General features: G+C 56.3%; 1 protein-coding gene across 1 annotated transcript; it reads left to right on the top strand.

Annotated features, from left to right (window-relative positions):
• Window positions 1-1,966: 1,966 nt before the first annotated feature.
• LBX2 (ladybird homeobox 2) lies at window positions 1,967-6,630 on the top strand. The gene is made up of 2 exons (XM_088128729.1): window positions 1,967-2,883; window positions 6,137-6,630. Exons 1-2 carry the CDS (start codon window positions 2,562-2,564, stop codon window positions 6,628-6,630), a joined length of 816 nt encoding a protein of 271 aa, XP_087984855.1. The 5' UTR covers window positions 1,967-2,561.
• Window positions 6,631-20,090: the final 13,460 nt, after the last annotated feature.

Genomic DNA, 20,090 nt, shown 5'->3' with positions numbered 1-20,090 from the left:
GGCATTCCATGGAGTGCCATAGAGTTTGCTTGTAGTGGGGGCTACGGGCGAAGGGCGCCTGCATTTCGCATTTGCCTGCTTCTCCCTTTGAAGGTCGAGGAAGGAAGGATCCGCCTCTCCCACCCCGAGCTAGCGGCCACAGCTCTATCTGCCCGACCAACAGGAGGGGAGAGTGCGTTTGGTCTGGAGAGGGCCTGGCCAGGGGCTCGCGGGCCGCGGAAGATTTTCTGTCTGCTGTAGGCTGCCCGGCTCCGCCCGGCTGCTGGGTCCGAGCGGTTCTCCAGCCTGTCAGAGCACTGCTTTCTCTGCTCCCGGCAGCCAGGCGGCCTCTCCGCAGCTGGCTGAGGAGGGCACCAGCAAGGGAAGGGGGTTTACAAGCGTGCGGGATCATGGAGCTATTTGTCTGAGGTTTTTACGGCCTGCCGGGTCAGTGAAATCCAAAACCTGCCCAAGAATCCCGCGCTGCGGGTCTTAATCACTCCCAGACGCGGCGCTTTTATGGGCCATTTAGAGCGAGGGAGCCCATAAAACTGCAGGCAAGCAAAAGCCGGGGGGGGGGGAAGAGCACCGGGGTGCCGACTCCGGCGGGGTGGGGGCGCCCCAAGAGGCCCCTTCTTCGGGGAGGCTGGCTTGGGCACACCACCGGTGAGCTCCGGGGCCGCCCAGCCGGCACTCAGCTCAGCCTCCTTCAGGCAGTCGGCCAGCGGGGGACTTTGAAAACCTCTTTATGGCGAGGGGGGAGTCGCTTTTTATGACTCCTTTTACTGGGATGTTGCACGTCTGCCTTGCATTAGCAGCGGCGGGGGCGGGGGGTGCGTTGAGAGCCCAGCTGGCCCGCAGGCGGCGAGACTACCAGGGTGAGGAGGGCCTGATCCACGGGAATCTGAGTGGCAGCGGCGCAGGCCGAGTCTTTGGCCCGGCCCTAAAAGAGCGCAAGAGTGGTCTGGGAGGCGGCCAGGAAGGGGTGCGAGGTCCCCGGACGGGCGGTGCAAGACGGAAGGCGAAAAGGCGGTGGGCGCCGGGGGGGCTGGACGAAAAATTTCAGAAGGACGCAGACAAACCTGCGTCCTCGCGTCCGCTTCGGTGCGTCTGGGATCCACCAGCACAAGCGCTGCGGCTCCGGTGGAAAGGCGGATCGAAGAAGCCCGCGAGGGAGCGAGCGGGAGCGCGAGGGTCGGGAACAGGGCCCCTCTGAAACGACAGCAGGCGGACAGCGCGGCTAAAAATAACACGTGTTAAACAAGAACGGGCCGATCACTGAACTCCGCCGCAAAAGAGAGCAACCGCAGTCCCAGCCGTGGCGGGTTTGGGGGGCCTTGGAAGGCTGGAGCCAGACCGGCGCTTCGCTCTGCTTCACTCCCGCGTCGTCCTCCGAACGGGACCGAGGAAAAGGCTGGGAACGGAACAGGATTCCGCTCGGCGCCAAGCGACTCCCTTTGGAAAGACGGGGGACAGCCAGGACTGGACGGTCGTAACACAGAACCACAGAACAATGGCGGGGACCTCCCGATCCCTCCAGAAAAAAAAGGCGGGGGGGGAGGTCCAGCAGCTTCTGCCCGCAAAAGGAGAGCGGACAGAGGAGGCGCTCAGCTTGGCGACCAAGGCTGGCAATTCGCGCGGGAGCCTCCCCAGCAGGCACTCACCAACCGCTGCCTCTGAGAAGGGGGGCTTCTCCGCTGAAGGCTAATGGCATTAAGGAATGGCTTCCGCCTCCCCCGCAGAGCTAAAGACGCAACTCGGTTGGGGACGCGAGCTGCCAAGACTCGGGGGCTTCCTCCCGGAATACGACTCGACACTCGCATCACCAGATGAACTGCAGTCGTTGAAGCCCCGGAGGAGGCCGACGGCGCCCGTTCCTTCGGAGGGAGGGAGGGAGGGAGGGAGGAGCTGCCCGATCCGGCGGCTCTCGCGGGACTGCCCGACCAAGCAGGGTCTGCACGGAAGGCGCTACTTGGACGGCCAAAGGGTCTTCTTCCCCGGAGAGACACCCCAGAGCAGCTTGGGGCCGCCAGGGTCGGGGCGCCGGAGCTGAGCAGAGGGCATTCCGGGCCAGCCTGCAACTCCGGAAGAGCGGCGAGGCGGTGGTTCCTTCGCCCAGTCGCCCTGAGAAGCGGGGATCCCCTTCTCTTCCCTCCCCCGCTCCCCCACAGCCCCCCCTCCGGCTCTGGAACTTTGCTAACACTTCGGCGCTGGCTCCTCCTACCCCGTGCCCACCCGATGGCCCAGCCTGTGCGCCTTTAAGGCTGGAGCGCCCGAGCGGTCTTGGCTGCGACTGTACTCGCTCGCCGACGGCGAGAGGCGCAGGAGACCCGACGGACGCCCCCTCCCGCGCCACAACAGTCGCGCCCCGGAAGGGGGATGGGCGGGGGACATTCTGCTGCTCTGGTCGCCTAGGCCGGGGTCGCGGGCCGCTCAGCACCACCAAGGGCTGGCTTACGGAGCTTCTGAGGCCGGAGGGCAGCCTCACAATGACCCGCAGGGGGTGCTGAACACTCGGCCCGCTGTGGCGCTTGGGACAAGCCGGGGCCAGTCCTCCCCCTTCCCTCCCTCCCTCCCCCGCAATGACATCCGCCAAGGAAGGGAAGGCAGTTCCCCCGCTGCCGCAGCCCGGCGCAGCAGAAGAGAGGCGCCGGAGCCCGCTGGACCAGCTGCCGCCGCCCGGCAACTCCAACAAGCCGCTTACCCCCTTCAGCATCGAAGACATCCTGAGCCGACCTTCCGGGCGTAGAGCCCCTGCCGCCCGCCCGCTGGACAAGGTCGCCGGCTCTGCTGGACCCCCCCGGAGCGGCGTGCCCGCCCCCGACTCCCCGCTCTGCGCCCTGGAGGAGCTGGCGAGCAAGACGTTCAAGGGGCTGGAGCTGAATGTGCTTCAGGCAGCCGAAGGTAAGGCCGGTTGACGAGGGGAAGGGGTGCGGGGCAGAGCTGGAGCAGGCCAGGCCCCTGGTTCTAGTCCCTGCCCGCCCTGCGGGAACCCGGGGGTCGCTGGCTGCAAAGAGGTTGGGCGCCTGGAGGCCAGGGAGGCGAGGGCTGTTTCCACCTTGCGGCGGCCCTTTTCTTGGGTGCCCTGGAAGAGCCCATCCGCGGCAGCGCTCGGCGGAGAGAAAGCGCCAGGGTGCCCGGTCACTGTCCTGCTCCCTTAGCACCGGCCGGGAGGAAGGGGATTTGCGGAACTTCTCCCGCGTCCCGGTCCACTATGAGCGCACCGATGGCGCCTTCTTTCCTGCTCGAAGCCCACCCGGGAGCCCGCGGATTTCCAGACGGCCTTTCGCGTGCTCCTCCGCCCGCAGTCGGGACCTGCTCGTCTGGCCGCAGAGGCTGAGCCTCATGACGCCCGGCCGCTCCGCACCGAGCCCCGACGGCGTTCGGCTTCCAGATTTCTCAGCGGAGCTCCGCGGGCGGCAGATGGCTGTCGCCAGTTGTCTCCGAAGGTGCTGCTGGACGATTTCCTCCGCTCCCGCTGGGCGACCAGACACAGACCGATTCGCCTTTAGGTCGGCCGAGTCCGTCGGTGGCTGAGTCCCGGGAATCAAAGCCACCGCGCTGGGGTCCAAGTCTTGAGGCTGGCCTCTCCTCGGTCAGGGCTTGCTCCCCACACACCACCCCCTTCCAGACCCTCCGCCGGTGCCTTCAGGCTCCTCTGGAAGGACCCCTTTGTTCCGACAGCGGGCACGTGGACGCAGCCGGGCCGGGCCGGCCGGATCACCGCCTGAGCTTGCAGGCCTAGAGATCCGCCCCTGGCTCCATCCGGCCAGGATTAACGGGTCCTTCTCGCTCGGTGGAAAAGTTTTAGTGAGTAGCTGCCTCCACTGTTCATAATCTTTTGGTCCCCAAAAACAATTTTCCACCCAAGTCCCAAATCTAAAATGTGTTATTTAAATATCTATGCTGATCTATCACTGTAATAAAGATTTGATGTTGATGTTATTTAAATCATCATCATCATCATCATCATCATCATCACCACCACCACCATCAGAATTATTTCAATAATAAATATTATTTAATATTTTAATTTAATAATAAATAATATTATTTCAGAACTTTTGGGAATGGGCAACATATAAAGTTAATAAAATAAAATCATTAATTAACAACAGCAACAGCACTCCAGGATTTGTTTGGGCAGTCAAACTGTGAAATTTCTCCATCCGAAATCTTTTTCCCAAAGTAAGGACAAAATGCTCTAATTGCAAAGGCAACTATCAGTGTAGATGAGAGTTTACCTAAAACAGATCTGACTATAACAGTATTGCATGAGTTATTATACTATAGTTGTACCAGTATAGTACAACTATATCATCATCATCATCATATTTATTTCGGTCATTGACCAATAAAAATAGATACAATAAAACAGACAACAATATTACCCCTTTCATCAATAGTACAACTATAGATATTCTTTCATTACATTATTTTACGCAAATGCAGTTAATTCTACAAATTTCTATTATGGTCCTATTTTATGCTATATTATAATATGCAAACATCTAATCCTAAGACTATATTACAAGTTATTAAATTATATTACCTTACATTATTTATCTTAAAGTGTTTCCCCTTTTTCTACCAGAACTTTTCAGCCTTCTCAGGCATCCCTTATTTTTGTAAAAAACAAGGGGATATTTTGCACCCTTCTTCTTCCCTGCAACTGCTCTGCTTTTACAAATATTTAAGCTTCGGGATTTTTCAAAGGTGTTAATGGAAAAACCCTCCCAAATAATTCCGGCACTCAATTCTTCTGGTTGAAGAAAAGGCAGGCGAAGCCGGCTGGTTTGCACTTCTTTTCTTCAATCAGTCAAATGTCGATTGCTTCAGATCCAGGGATATTGTAAAGAATTTTGTTTTTAATTAGAGCCATCTAAAATGTGGTTTTTAACTGTGGTTTTGCATTTCTTGTAACTAGAAATGGCTAGAAATATTATATTTTCAGCTCTCTGAGCTGGCATCCATAGAAAGACACAAAAACATATTTTATTAGCTGAAGAATCCAACATTTCAGACACTAGTCAGGAGGTTAAGCAAAAACTCGGGGGGGGGGAGTGGATAGGTGAAAAAACAGCAAGAACGAGTCCTTTATATTTAGAGCAAGTGCAGACCAGGCCAGATTCACAGGACAAGGAAATCTGAGCGGGAGCAAATTGATGCCGTGTCGGTTCGAATCCTGCTGTTAGATTTTTGGAAAGCATTTCTCTTATTCTAGAAACCATTGCTCTTCTGGCCCTAAATACATCTAGGATAGGTTTAATGTTTAACCCTGGGCGATCCCTAACCCCGTATTCAACGTTTTTCTGCCTCTCCCCGCTGGAGGATCGGGTTCCCGACCCGTCGGGGAGAAGACCATTTGCCCGATAGCCGCGGTGGCGGGGAGGGGGGGACGACGACCCTGCAGAGCTCGGACGCCTGGGGGGCTTGGATTCCTTCCGCCTGAAAGGTGAGAGAGATCAGTCAATAGATTCAACAGATTCTCACCAGGTCAGGAGAAAAGGCTCGCACATTTGCCTTCCTCGCCTTTTCTTTCACCCGAGGCCCTTGAGTCTATTCCAGGAAGTTGATGCTGTAAGGAAAACATGGATTTTAAGGTGGCTGAGAATCTCTCGTCTTCCTCCCCACACCAAAGCCAGCGGGTGGGAATTATCCTTCTTTCTCCAGCCTCAGTTTTGCTCCAGGCCGCCCAGAGGGCCCTTTCCTGCGCCCCGAAAAGGGGTTTCATTTTGAAAGCTTCGTTGGGGTGCGCTGCAGACGGGAGCGGGCTCTGGAGTCCGGGCTCTGGAGGGTCTGCAGGAGCGCGGGAGGAGCGGGTCGTCTCGCATTTTTTTCTCCCTGGCCTGGAGCACCCCATCCACACACACACACACACCCCGCTACATACACGGCTGAAGGGGGATTGTCGCCCCAGGAGGCGGCCGCTCGCAGGGCCGCGGAGGCTCGGGCGGGCCGGGAAGAGAGGCAGCTGCCCTGCCGCTTTGGAGCGCCCTTCTGAGTCCCGGCTCTGCTTGCCCGGCCCCTGGCGCAGCCGAGCAGCGCGCGAGAGCACAGCGCGGGCCGACCGAGCGCCCCGGGCTCAGAGAGCGGCCAGGCCAGCCGGGCCCAGCAACCCTGACGCAGCCACGGCTCCTTCTTGCCTCTCCCGCAGGCCGGGACCAGCTGGGCGCCTTCGGGCCGCGCCCCCCGTCCAAAAAGCGGCGCAAGTCGCGCACGGCCTTCACCAACCACCAGATCTACGAGCTGGAGAAGCGCTTCCTCTATCAGAAGTACCTGTCTCCCGCGGACCGAGACCACATCGCGGCGCAGCTGGGACTGAGCAACGCGCAGGTGATCACCTGGTTCCAGAACCGCCGCGCCAAGCTGAAGCGGGACCTGGAGGAGATGAAGGCCGACGTGGAGTCGCTCAAGAAGTTGCCCCCCGCCGCCCTGGAGAAGCTGGCCAGCATGCCCGAGCTGGAGCCCCCGGGCGTGTCCGCACCCGCCCGAGCCCGCGGGGGCAACCTCTCCCTCACGTCGCCCCCGCCTTCACCCAGCGCCTCACGTCATACCACGGACGCTTTCTCCGACGGCGAGGAAGAGGAGGAGGAGGAGGAGGAGGAGGAGGAGGAGGAGGAGGAGGAAGAGATCGACGTGGGAGACTGAGGGCCGGTGAGGGGGCCTCATGCTCCCCCACGTCCGACACCAGGAGGGGAATTGCCCCCTCCAGCTGCCGGCTTCCCCCCTCCCTGCCTCTGGATAGCAAGGCAGCTTGAGGAGGAGTGCAAGAGGGGCACAGGACCCTTCCTGTCGCCCCCGTCTCTCCCGGACAGCGGAGTCTCTCCTGGATTCCCTTCCCCTCCCTCGCCGGGCACCGCACCTTAAGAGGCCTCCCGTCCTGACCCGCAGCCCCGCATGTGCTGAGCGAGTGCCAGGGTTCCCACCCCCCCGCCCCCTTTTTTTCGATGGAGGGGAAGTTTTGGTGCAATTTTTAAAAGTTTAATTTTGTTGCCGTTGTTGTTGCTGTTGCTGTTGTTTTTCTAGCGCCCCGTTGTCCCCGTGGCCTCGGCTGTTTTGTCTCTGTGAGTTCGTGTCCTTCCTTGGGTGAGGCGCCACCGGGGCACCTGTGGAGCAGGAGGACGGGGTGACAAGGAGCAGATGGCGAGCGAGCTGGGATAGCCACACCACTCGCGCCCTTTCCGAGCCGCTGTGTGGCGAAGGAGCCAGCTCTTGAGAGATCCGAGGCAGGCATTGCTGGGCCTGCACCGGGCCTACCGAGCCCACGAGAAGACCCCTCCAGGAAGGGATGGGGCGGTGGTTCTCACCGATGACAGCCCCCTCTTCTGCCCCTCCGCCGCTGCCCGTTTCTGTCGTTTCTCGGTCGCGCGTGCTTGTACATATTTGGAATAAAAGGACACACTTGATGCCAAACCGCTTCCAGCATTTGTGTGCCGACGGGGAGAGCCGGGAGGGGGAGGAGGAATGAAGCTCGGGCCTAAAAGACGGGCTGAAGTTGGGGCGCTGCAAGAGGCGCAGCGGTGGAGGCCGGAACAATGCCGCTAGTGAGTCGCGGAGAGGACCGGCGCCTGACCCCGCTCTCCTTCTGGGGGTTCGGCAGAGGGACGGCCTGGGACCTGCGACCCTCCCTCCCTCCCTCCCTCCCTCCCTCATCTCAGCTCAGTAGGCTCAGAGGCATCATCGAAGGAAAGACTGCAGTGGTCTTTGCGAGCTCAGCGGCTGCACCCGGAATCAGGGCTGAGAGATTGTGGGGAGAAAGCCGAATGTTGCTTTGAAAGAGCCGGTCCAAACCGAAGCAGCCTCGCGCGTTATTTCCTAGAAATGTTGTGGGGGTTCTTTCCGGACAAGACCAAACAACCGAGGAAGGGCCTCCCTAATGAAGACAAATGGAGCCGAGCTGAGGCCCGACAGAGGCCCGACAGAAGCTTAGCGGGGAGGGCTCCTCTCCCGCTTTTCCACACCGGGCCTTCGCCCAGAACAATTCAATTAGGCGCGGGGAGCCAGCTCTGCCATCTGCTCTGCGGGTGAAGGATAGAAATCTTGTCCCATCGAGGGGCGGAGAAGGCGGGGAGCAATGACCCGAATAACTGGTGGTTTCCTAAGGACTCCCCCGGGAGAGAGAGATGGGGGTTGTGGAGGGGACGTGTGCCCGCCCCGAGGCTCCCCAAGTGGGGAACCGGGCAGTCTCTGCCCCAGAACACGCGAGGAGCGGTGGTCCTACTCCAGCAGAGCCAAGCCCAGGTGCCCCAAAGGCCTTCAGGTCTGCCCCACGGAGCTGCCTCCGTGGCTGAGTCACCAGGGACCCTGCGGGGCTTCCGGCGGTGACATTTGCCAGGGAGGCTTGACGGGACAGGGCTTTGGGCCGGTCAGGGCTAGACCATGGGGCGGCGGGTGGGGGGAGCGCGGCGGCATCTGCGCTTCCGAGCATGCCCTCCTGGCTGGCCGTGCTGCACTGGAAGGGGCCCTTCTTTCTGGGGCCCTCCAGCATCGGCTGCTGCAGGGTGCGGAAGGGGGAGCTTTGAGGGCTGCATCCAGAGGTGGGCTTGGCTGCAGCCAGAGGGAAGCGCCCGGAGAGGAGATGCTCAAGCCACCAGGCTGGAGGGACGCTGGAGCTGGAGTAAGCTGGAATTCCCAGGTGGCTCCTCGGCTCCCGATCGAGGCCCAGTGGCACGGAGATTCCCCTGGTCGGGAGCAGCGGAGCCGTCTCCGAGCAACTCTCCGCCATGAAGGAAGAGGGCAGGCCCTTTGGAGGGCGGCTCCAAAGTCCGGCACTTCCGAGGAAACACTCAGACGCTTGCAGGAGCCCAACCAGCCGGAGCAGAGCACTTCTCCCCGGGAGACCCGGGAGTTGGGAGAATGTGGTGGAACAGAGCGTGGCCCAAGGGCAGGGGGCCATCCTGCACCCGGAAGGTCCGGGGCTGTCCTATCAGTCTCCGGGGCCTGCCAATCCCACGTCCAGCCTATGGCTCGGTTCTCCTGCCCAGACCTTCGACCCCGCTGAGGGGTTACGAGGCAGGCAGGTGAGGTCGTTAGCTTGTTCAATCTAGATGGTGAAAATACGAAAATAGCAAAGCTGAATGTACTGAAATAATTTGAAAGAAATGGCCAAGGGAAGCTGCCCACTTTCTCTCCCCAGAACCGCTGGAAGAGAGGCCACCCAAGCCAGAAACAGGGAAAGGCCAGGGCTGGCTGGAGCTCTTCTTCCAAAGGCAGCCTCATCATTCAGGATTTAAGGGTGCTAAGAGACCCAGGTCCTTGGCTCTTCCACCCGAGCAGCAGCAGGACCTTGGCCGGCAGCCTTCTCCAGGAGCCGGCCTGCAAGAGCTCCATGTGCCTTGGGTGCTTACTGTTGCCCAGAGTCCCCAGCGGTGGGAGTCCCCCACCCTGTCGCCGAGGGAAGGGGTGGGCAAGCACAAGGAGAGGCAGCCTGGCCAGGGTCCACAGGAGCTGGAGAAGAGTTCTGCAGGGCAAGGGGGAAGCTGGGGAGGGGGAGGGGGAGGGGGAGGGGCAGCGCTAGCCCTCTCTCTCACTCTCTTTGTTTCACAGTAGCTTCAGCAGCAGCAGAAACGAAATGTTCTCCCTTGCAGGGAAATGATGTTTATTTGACAGTAATGAGACTCTGGCGCACATGTGCACACAGACACTTGCCCAGATGCCCTTCCTTCTCCCTAAGGAGACAGCAAGGGCCCTCCAGTCTGAGTCAAGGATGCAAAAGCAGGCTGGAGAGGGGAGGGGGTAACCTCCTTGCAGATCTGCTGGAATGTGGAATGGCGAGAGAGCACTGAGGTTTTGGGCAGCTCAGGGACCCCCTGAACCGTTCCTTTCCCCCAAGTGGCAACAGGCTCACGACATGCCACTATTTCTTTATTCAGTTCTCTCAGAAAGGGCCAAACATCCTAAAATGTTACTGATTCATTTGATTTCTACCCTACCTTTCTCCTCTGGCAAGTCCCTAGCTGGCTAACAAACTTACAAAGCGAAAGCGGGATAGAAAAAGCTAAAAGCTTAAACTAAAATTAACACCAAAATGGGCTCCCAGACCATTCTGCAATTAAAAGGAGAGGCATCTTCACAAATTCTCTGAGGGGAGGAGTGGGGCCAAACACAACTCCCCCGTGAGGGTGTTCCATAGCCTGGGCACCACCCAGTTCCAGTCAGATGGGTCTCTGACAGCCTGGACCTCCTCGGGATGGGCCCTCTTCTCGATTCAGATCCCTTAGGGAGTGAGGCCCTAAGTCACTGGGGACCTGAAAATTCAGCACCAGCCCCTTCCATCGTGCCCAGTAAGCAGCTGGCAGGTGGGCAGTATTTTCAAAGCAGGTCTTGTATAATCTATTCTTGTACAGAGTTAGCCTGGCTAACAGGCTAACAGTGGCATTTTGTACCACTTGCAACTTCCGGTCAGCAACATCAGCTGGATACTAAGAGGGCATGATGACCACTGCTGAATCAAACTGGCTTAGGAAGGGTTGCAGCTGGCGCACTAGGTGTAACAGGGCAAATATATTCCTTATCTCAGCTGCTGATCTGAGTGACTGCTGAGAATTACTTGCCCAAATTCCCAACCAGGTGTTTCAGGGAGGAGGCTGCCCTACCCAGGACAAACTGAACTGGAATCTTTAAGCCCCATTCCCCATTTGCCAGCAGCACCTCTGGAATTAATTTTGCCTTTTCCTCTACACCCACCATCTGAATTACACAGCATTCAAAGGAATGAACAGTTTCATTGGAGTTGGATGGGAGGAGTAGCTGAGCTGAGGGAGCTGAGGGAGGGACCCCTCCCCATTCCCAGCAGGTTCACACAGAGGTTGAACAGCATTGGGACCAGATACACCCTGAGGGACACAATAAGTCTGTGGACTAGGTGCCAAAGAGGGGGCCCCTCCCCCATGCTGCTGTCTGGACACGGCCGTGCACCACTGAAACTTCTGCTCAGCAATGCCTGCAAGTCCAGTCCACCAGGTGGCCAGAGCGCCACGGACAATGGCATAAAAACAGGATGGAAGCCCTACAAAAACACACTCCAGTCCCCAGGAAGGCTCCCCAGGAAGTCAGCTGCGCTTTACATAATCCTGAAAACAACACAGTGAAGGAAGTTGGACTGAGAAAGAGTTTGCGACCCAACGCCCGGCACAGAAGGATGGATCATTGGAGGAGGAGAGTCACGTTAGTCGATGGTGGCCAACAGTCAGGAGGGGTCTGGTCATGCCTTTTCCAAGCACTACGTTTTATTGAGAGGCATCGGGTTTTGTGAGCACGGCTCACTCGCATGAGATGCAAGGTCAGCAGCTCAGTCCAGACTCAAGGCTATCCCGAGTCTTTCCTCAAGAGGGGCCGTGGCAGCCCGCAGGGAGCGTCTCACTGAGGTGGCACAGGAGGCATGGTCCTCGCTGGCATTTTGAGGACCTTGACTGGCCGAAGGGTACCCGCCGATCTGCCCTCACCTCCTCAGAAAAGGCACCTCCCGAGGACTCTGCCAGGGACCGATCAAGTCTGGTCTGCCTGGTCACGGACTGATACCGATGGCTTTGCACCAGCGTAGGCAGGTGGCTGCTATGCGGTATAGGAACAAACTGGAAAAATCAGACTGGCCTGTCTGGTCAGGGAGGAAACAGCAAGTGCTTTTTCAAAAGACTGGAAACCTTTTAGGGACTTTTGCTAAAAGACGGACGAGGTGAGATGGTGATTTATGGATTTAATTACTGAAAAAGATGAGAACTGAATAAGGGGCTGAAGGGGTTTCTGGAATAGTTAAGGAGGAGGGGAGACGATGAGCCTGTTAGTATCTGTTGAAGAGAAGGTCGGAAGTCATCGACTTTGGTTTCTTTAGCTGTTTTTCTCTCTCTGTTTTTCTTTTTTCTTTGCACTTTTTCATTTTTCTTTCTTTCCTTCTTCTCTGTTTTCTTTATTAGAATTGTTTTTTATTTATGAGAAAAATCTTAGATATGTGTGTGTTTTTTTAAGGAATGAACTGGAAAAATCATGTGATCAGGGGGAACATTGAGTTGGGAGTGTGGGGGAGCGCCATCTCCTTCCAGAGGCCAGTTCTGGTCAGTGATGGATGGGGAGAGGTCAAGCTGTCAGCTGTGGGGTGCCACAGGAGGCCCTCTCCCCTCTACTGGTCAACATCTACCTGCAGTTGCTGGGAGAGACCATATGTCAGCATGGAATGAGTTATCACCAATATGCTGTCAGAAAGTCAGGAGTGTGGTAGCACCCAGTTGTATCTCTCCCTCAGGCTTGGCAAGAGATGCAGCAGAGGCCCTGGAAGCATCTGAGTTTGGATGGGGAGAAACAGGCTTAGCTAAATGCTACTGAGATAGGGTGGCTATGGATTCAGAAACCAACTTCCAGATTGTCCATATTTGACTTTGGATGGGGTAATGCTCCCCCAGACAGATTGTTTATATACCAACAAGTTGTTGTTGACTCTTAGCAACTACATAGAGAAATTTTCTCCATAACAATCTGTTTCTAACCTGGTCCCTCAGGTCATCCAATGGTGTGCCCATCACTACTATAATTCAGTCCCTCCCCCTGGCTGCTGGTCATCCTCTTCTTCCCTTTCCTTCCACCTTTCCCAGCATTAGAGCCTTCTCCAGAGAGCTGGGTCTTCAGATAATGTGTCTGAAGTATGATAATTTGAGCCTGGTCATTTGTATCTTGAGTGAGAACTCTGGGTTCATTTGTTTGATGATCCATTTGTTTGTTTTCTTGCTTCATAGTATTTTCAGAAGTCTTCTCTAACACCAAAATTCAAAAGTGTCAATACTCTCCCACTTTCACTTCCATAGAGTGTCACAGGGAATCACTAGGGGCTGCTCCTAGGCTCACGGTTCCTACCTGAATAGCATCTGGGAGACTGCAGTCAGGAGAACCTTTCAGAATTACATGTTCACCACTTGCAGCCCTTCCTGCAGGCTTTATGTATAACTTACTCATGTCCTTTTTACCTCATGGCTGGATTACTGCAATGCACTTTTCATGGCACTGCCCTTGAAGACTACCCAGAATCTTCAGCTGGTACAATATGCAGCAGCCTGGGTAGTTCTGCAAACATTGAGGTGTGCTCTGCTACCATTCCAGTCGGTTTCTAAATATAATTCAAGATGCTGATTGTCACTTGTCCTACATGACCTCTCTGGGTTGAATTTGTCTGTCTAGTAAGATTTGGGAGTGAGGGCTTGCTGAGGAACCTACCACCACAAGAATGTCATCTTCAGGGATCTCAGATTCAAGCCTTTCTATCCTCTAAAAGAGCTTACTCCCAGATATCCAGAGCATCCCCTCCTTCCTCCATTTTCAGAGAGTCATAAAAACATGATGCTTCAAAAAGGCACTTGGGGATGAGTAAGATCATGCTACCCTGAACAGTGATGCATCAATCTGATTGGTCATAATTAATTTAGTTGATTGATGTTTCTAATCTTATATTCTGTAAGCCACTCAGAGTGTCTGGAAATTGAGCAGCATCAAATTTGTAGAAATAAGTCCATAATAAGCATTGGAAGAGTCCAAGAGTTGTGTCAAGTGAGGAAAGGTCTCAGATCCTCAGACCGCAGAGCTTGGACTGAGTGATATGAAAGAGTCATCCCTTCAGCTACTTCAGCCCTAAGCCAGGAAGGCCTTTATGGATTCAAACCAACATTCTGAATTGTATCTGGAGCTGTAATGTGGGTAGAGTATGATCCTAATGCCCAGATTCAGTCAATCAGCCAAGCTCATGAAGCTTTTGAATAGCATTTGAGGGCACCTCAATAGCCCTACTGCAGCAACCTAAAGGAAAGATCCACAAGGTATGCCTAATGGAAGTGAAGCTCTCTTTATCTGAGGAGGGCTGTAGCTGTAGCATCCACCTGATCAGGTGTTTCTAGCAGCAAAAATGAATCCATGAGTACCCCATGCTACAAGTGTAACCTCCCCCAGAAGTGGTTGGTGACCATTTTTCAGGCAGCTGAATCATCCATTAAAAGAACCTATGTTTGGTCTGAACTGAGCATCCTCTAGATAGGTACTGATGAAGTTCTTCTGTCATCTCACCTGAAGAAAGAGATGGGCTTCATTGGCAAACTGATGGCCCTTCCCTTTGCACCTGTGGGTGTGCTCCTAGTGTCTTCAAGGTTTTTCTTCCAGTTCCTGCTGCTTTCCCTCGACAGCTCTAGAATGCCCACTGAGGTTGGCAGCTGGAGTTTGTGCATGGTGGCCCAGTGCTTACCACACTCATTTCATTCCATCAGCAACTAACCCAACCAATTCTTCTTTCTGGTGTTTCTGGCAGCACACAATTACGCAGTTATAATTTGAAGAAAAAAAAATCTCTACGCATTTTTCCAGGAAGTGCCAGGCTGATGTCAGCCACTGGAAGTCCTTGTGGATTATCATGGGATGTGAAACCAACCAACCAACCAACCAACCAACCAACCAATCAACCAACCATTTTACAAGTTCCTGCACTAGGAGAGCATTGTCAAGTCTTCTTCTACATTACCAGCCCCTTGAATGTAAGCTGGGGCTATGAGTTGATCTGGGTCCTTCCCACACAGCTCTTGGCTCTGGAAACAGCATGCAAGTCAAGCCGCTTTGGCCTCTGTTGCAGAAGGATTGTCAGAAATTGAGGAGGAGGGAAATCTCCTCTTCAACAGAATCCTTGGTTGGAAGGGACTTCGGAGGTCTTCTGGTACAACCCTCTGCCCAGGGCAGGAATCCTCCATCCAACCTTTGCTTGAAATCTTCTACAGAGAGAGCCCCCACACCTCAGGAGGCAGGCTGTTCTGGTGCTTAAGAGCTCTCGGGTCAGGGCATTCCTCCCTATTTTGAATCTGGATCCCGCTCAGTCAGGCTTCCACCCACTGGTTCTTGCCCTACTCTCAGGCTCGCGGAGAACAAATTCACACCCGCTTCCCCGAGACAGCTCTAACCCTAAGTATCAGAACGCTCTGCCGTGGTCTGTGCCCAGATCAGCCGGGGGGCGGGGGTGCTTCCACCGGCAGGCACGGGTCGCTCTCGGAGGGAAGGGTGGGCCGGAGTTCGTGAGTGGCCTGGGGGCCCGCTGTGCTTCGGCCAAGGGCGCAGCCGCCTCGGCCGCTTGCTGGAAGCCCTCGGGGAGAACGCCGTGGGGAATGCCGGCTCCGCAGCCATCAGCTGGTGAGCAGCCAAGAGGCCCCTCCCTGAGGAAAGGAGCTGTCCCTCTCCGTGTCTCCCCCTGCCCCCGCCCTACCATTTTCTACTCGCAGTCCGGCAGAGATCGCCCCCGCGCGCTCCGGTTTTCCGCAGACAAAGCCGAACGAAGCCCGGGCGGAGAGAAGCCCTGCTGGGCGTGTGGCTAGGGGGAAGGGGCTCCCTGGCGGGCAGCGCAGCCCCAGAGCCTCGCGACGGGCGTCTGAGAGAGAGGCCTTCGCGAGGGAGAGCGGTTGCCAAGGGGCGCCGCGCCCCAATGGCCCCCGGGCAGCCCCTTCCAAGGGAGGCACTGCGCCGCCCGGCCAAGCCTCCCCTCGCCACGGGGGCGAGGTGGGGAGAGAGCCCGACAGCTCCGGGGACGGCCCCGTCTTCTCTGACCGCTCTTCTGCCGCCCGGGGCACCCTGTCGCCTCGCGGCCGGTGTGATTGGCTCAGCGTCGCCGCTGAACTGCGCGGAGCATCTCTGCCCGGCTCCCGCAAGGGCCGCCCGACTGCAAGAAAGCGCAGCAAAGCCACCCACGCACACACCTTGGGCCGTTGCTGGGCGCCCGGGAGGGAAGCGGCCCAAAGACGCTGACGCCCCGCCGGGCAGGACGCGGGCTAGCAGCCCGGAAGGCGGGCCGGCCGAGCGAAGCTCCCTCCCCGCGGCGAGGCGAGGCGAGGCAAGCGCTCCCAGTTCCGCCGCGCCCGCCCCCCGCGTCCGTCACTCTGCTCAGCTGCAGCGGCGCCCCTTTCCCCGGCGGTCCTGGAAAGGCGCCCTCCGAAAGAGCCCCTCGGGGAAGGCGGGGGCAGGGGTGCCGATGACGTGCCGGAGAAGACGCCTGCTTTGCAGGGCCTCCGTGGCCGGGGAGGGCCGCTCACGCCCTCGTCCGGCCCGCGCGCTCTTCAGGCCGGGAAGGGCTTGTCTCGTCAGCTCCGTGCCAGCCGCCTCGGCTGCAGTGCCCGGAGGGATCCGCCGCCCCCCATCCCACCGCCTGTCTACTGTCCCGCGGGGGCAAGCGGATGCGCGGCTCTGCTCTCAGCCCCGCTCCTTGTCCAATTTTCCGGTTGATTAGCTACCTGGCTGCTTCCTGACACCCTCCTTCTTGGTATTAATTTCCTCTAACTGGTGATTAATTACTCTTCTCATCCCTCCCCGTCATTTGCATATTAATCCAATTGTCTTGATAGCCCAAGAGGCGACGGGGGGTGGGTGTCTCCAGCCCCCTCACCCGGCGGCCACCGGGAATCAAGCCGCCTGCGCGGATCCGGCTCTGACGAACTGCGGGTGGCCCCCAGGCTCCGGAGCCTCGAGAGGGGAGGGGGACGGGGACGGGGACGGGGAGGGGTGGTCGGATTGGAAGCGCCTCGGGCGGGAGGCAGCGAGCAAAGGCGAGAGGCAAAGCATCTCCCGGGCGGGCAAATGCCTCGCCGCGGTACCCTCGTCCTTGCTTCCTTCCTGCCACTCCGTGGTTTGGACGACAGTGAGCGGGCAGTAGAGCAGGGAGGTCCACCCTGTGGTGGAGAAAAATAGATGTAACAGGTGTAATAAATAGAAGGCTGCACCCACTTCCTCCCTGTCTTTCGGAGGTGACCAGGTCCAACCCAGTTCCTTTGCCTAATCCCATCAGACTCAAATTGACCCTCCCTGCCCCAGACAAAGCCCCCTTCCATCCCATCTGAGCCGAAGAATAGAAGCCTGAGGGCAGCCCCACCAAGGGAATTGCCACCTAGAGAAACCCCAACCTTCCCTCTTCTTATCAGGTGATGACCTCAACCTTCCATCTCCTTCACAATGAACCTCCTCAGCTCTGCTGCCCTCCTGAAAGGCCCACGTTGCCTAACCATAGGAATAATCCCAAGGACATGGACAAGGACCTGCCTAGCCAGCCAACCTAGGATTTCCTGCCTTGCAGCCCTCAATTTCTATCAAAATCTTTGCTTTCCATTGTTCAGGGTCCCTCTTTCTTGTAAAGCAGGCACCCAATGGTCAATCATTGCAATAAACATGGTTCTTCTCCTTGCTGTTGTGCTCCTTCTTCAAACTGAATCTGCCAGAAGTGGGATCCAGCAACGTGCTCTGGTGAGTTCTGGCTGCAGTTGAGACTGGGGGCCATCCTTTGCGTCCCTTCCTCCCTTGAGCCAGCGCTCCCCAGAAGCAGCACCTGGATCAGCCCTGAAGGAGAAAGCCAAGAGGTTGCCAGGACAGCACCAGTGAGAGCAGCGGATGGTTTAGGCTGCCACCAGGGTAGTTTTATGCACCAGCGTCGTTTGTGCATGGTTTAGGTGCCAGTTGCTGGCCCTGTCACCAAGTGGGACGTGGTGAGGGCTCCAGAGAGTTTCCTCTTCCACATGGGATATGGAGAATTGGGGGGGGGGCAGGAAAAAAGGGTTTGGGAGGAAGCTAAAGCCAGCATTGCATCACGGCAGTAAATCCGGTCCCAGGCTTGAGCAGAAGAGAGTAATTGGATCCAGGTAGTCCACAAGCGTGTTGTGTATCTGCCTCTGGTCTTGTGCCAGTTGCCTTGTGCAGCCACACCTAGGACTTCCAAGGTGGATTTCTTAGAAAGCGAGGGTGTGAGGCAACAGTCTTTTCTTCTATCCCTTTTCCCACTCAAATAAAAACAAAAAAGGAACCGGAACTGGAATCAAGAAATCTTGGGAGCCCAGGCTTGTGAGAACCGAAGGTTAACAGTTTTTGTTGTCTGTACATGCACGTTTTGTCTGTTTGTCTTTCTGAACCATGAGGTACAGCCACCCATATGTACCCCAAGGAATTCCCTTGAGGCCACTTAGACAAGCCTGCTTGCTTGCTTATTTATTTATTTATGCCATTTCTACAGCCACCCATCTTAGCCCAAGCGATCGGGCGGCGAACAATTTCAATAATTAGAACCACTAAAAACCATCATAAAGCCTTGCGTAGTGTGCACACGGGCTTCCTGCTCACCTCTATTCCCCAAGCGTGTGTCCATGTTCCCTTTCCCTCAACTCTCCCGAATACAGGTAGGGAAATGAGATGGGGTGCCATACGCATTTGCTATATAAATAAATAAATAAACAAACAAACATCCCATTAACTTTGGATTTCTCCAGGTCTCAGCCCCTATAGCTAATACTCTAGCTGAAAATGCAAGTGGCCAACGGACAATAATAAAATTCCCTCTCCGTGAAGCCAGGCATAACTGTCAGGTCTCAGTTGAACCTGCCACAGAAATATGTTTGGAAAAAATGAATGGCATCAGAAATCAGTTATTTAGCAAGGCAAACTCACCAAATATAGATCTGAGCATAGATAGCACGGCTGAGTAATAAGAATCCGTGTTGTCTGAATCTCATTTTGCGAGAGGTCTACAAATAAAACAGGTGCATTTGCAGCATTGAGAACCTATCTTGCTAGATTAAAAAGGGAAAATCCCTCATGAAATGTTTACAAGGGCCACCAAAACCTGTTTCAAAATATTAAAAAAAAAAAAAAGGGAAAAAGCCTTGTCTTGACCTTCAGGCCAAGGGATGAGCGAAGACACTAAACCACAGAAAAAGACCTCCTCCCCGTCCAGGCGAGAACCTGGTTGGACCCAGCAGATGGCTGAGATATTGTGGGAAACCAGCTCTGGGAGACCCAGCAGCCCTGTCTGGCAAAAGGCCCCCAAAACAGGCCCAGGAGGACTTTTGCCCGGTCAAAGCCAGCGACAGATCTCCCTCCTGCCCGGCTTTTTGACAGAGGCAGCTAGCAAAAGGCTGAGGATCCTACAAGCAGCAAAGGATCTCCCCTTGGACGTTTATTTCCAGAGGAGGAAGATTCTGCTCCACATCGCATTTCTGGGACTTCCTCCGTAGCCACCTTCCTCCGTGGGGCATGCCCTCCAAACCAGGGCTTTTCTACCACTCAGGGTGCCCACCACCCTGCACCACTAGCCCCCCAAAGGAATGCCTGGAATGCAGCTCTCGGGGGAACCAAGGCTCCAGGCAGCTTCGGCGTTCCCGGAGATGCTTGCCCTCCCCAGCTGCCTGAAATTCCCATCCTGGGAACGGAAATCCAGATACCTGAAACAGAGACCCATGAAATTGGGGGTGGGAAAGGCAGGACACATGTGAGAGGGGCCTTGGCGGCGGCGGCAGCTGCTACCACACCATGTAGCATTACACCCCTGCCCAACCCTGGCAGTCACTGAGAGCTTGCAAGGGCAAGATTGTTACTTCGCAGACCAGCTGGGTGCAAATGACTCCCTAGAAGGCAGCGGTGTGTGGCTGCTCTTTCAGCAAACCGTGAGCAGCTCCAAAGAGGATTAGCAAGGCAGCAAGTGTTTTCGCCTGAGCGGTGCGCTAGTCGCTGGATAGAGAGATCTCTACGAGCGGCAGCAGTAGGAACCCTGTTCAGCAGCTGGGCTGGCGGGAGACGCGGCTTGAGGTCAGCTCTGCCAGGGAAGAGAATGAAGCAGACTTGCTCATGGCAACAAAGACTAAGGAGCAACCGAGCGTGTCGGTGAAACTGCCACACAGGAGAAAATGCAGCCAAGTGTGCTGCAGGCACAAAGGGCAAACCCTGAGAGCTGGGAGTGAAAGGTGATAGACAGACCAGGGCAGGGAAGAGGAGAGGGACACGGCAGCAGGCTGACTGGGGGGCAAGGGGAGCAGCAGGCCTGCAGGAGAGAGGAAGCCAGAGCAGAGAGGCTTAAATGAGGCCAGGCTAAAGCAGAGCAAATTTCAAACACAGGAGAAGCAGCAACAGCATGTGTGAAAGGGATTAGGGGCACCCCAAATCATCACCAGAGGAAGGAAGGGGGCTGAGCTGTGGATGAAGGCACAGCAAGGGCAGTCCCAAGGGAGAGCCCTGCTTCTGACCATGCCCTGTGGCTGCCAGCCACCGCACCCCCCAAGAGGGCCAGCGTCCTCAGCCCAGCCGCAGGGAATCTCCTGAAGGGTTTGATGGCCTCCAGGAGAAAAGCCATA

Source organism: Python bivittatus, unplaced genomic scaffold (assembly GCF_059951505.1).
Source record: "Python bivittatus isolate LINGU-HERP-01145 unplaced genomic scaffold, Pbiv_v1 ctg000740_np1212, whole genome shotgun sequence".
Taxonomy (NCBI): domain Eukaryota; kingdom Metazoa; phylum Chordata; class Lepidosauria; order Squamata; family Pythonidae; genus Python; species Python bivittatus.
The sequence above is the reverse complement of the archived record's forward strand: the minus strand, read 5'-3'. Positions and strand labels throughout refer to the sequence as shown.

What these genes read in the sequence shown, in the direction of transcription:
- LBX2 (XM_088128729.1), top strand. Translation starts at nt 2,562, where the DNA reads ATGACATCCGCCAAGGAAGGGAAGGCAGTTCCCCCGCTGCCGCAGCCC. An exon ending in TGTGCTTCAGGCAGCCGAAG is followed by an intron (nt 2,884 to 6,136) that starts GTAAGGCCGGTT and finishes CCTCTCCCGCAG; the next exon opens with GCCGGGACCAGCTGGGCGCC.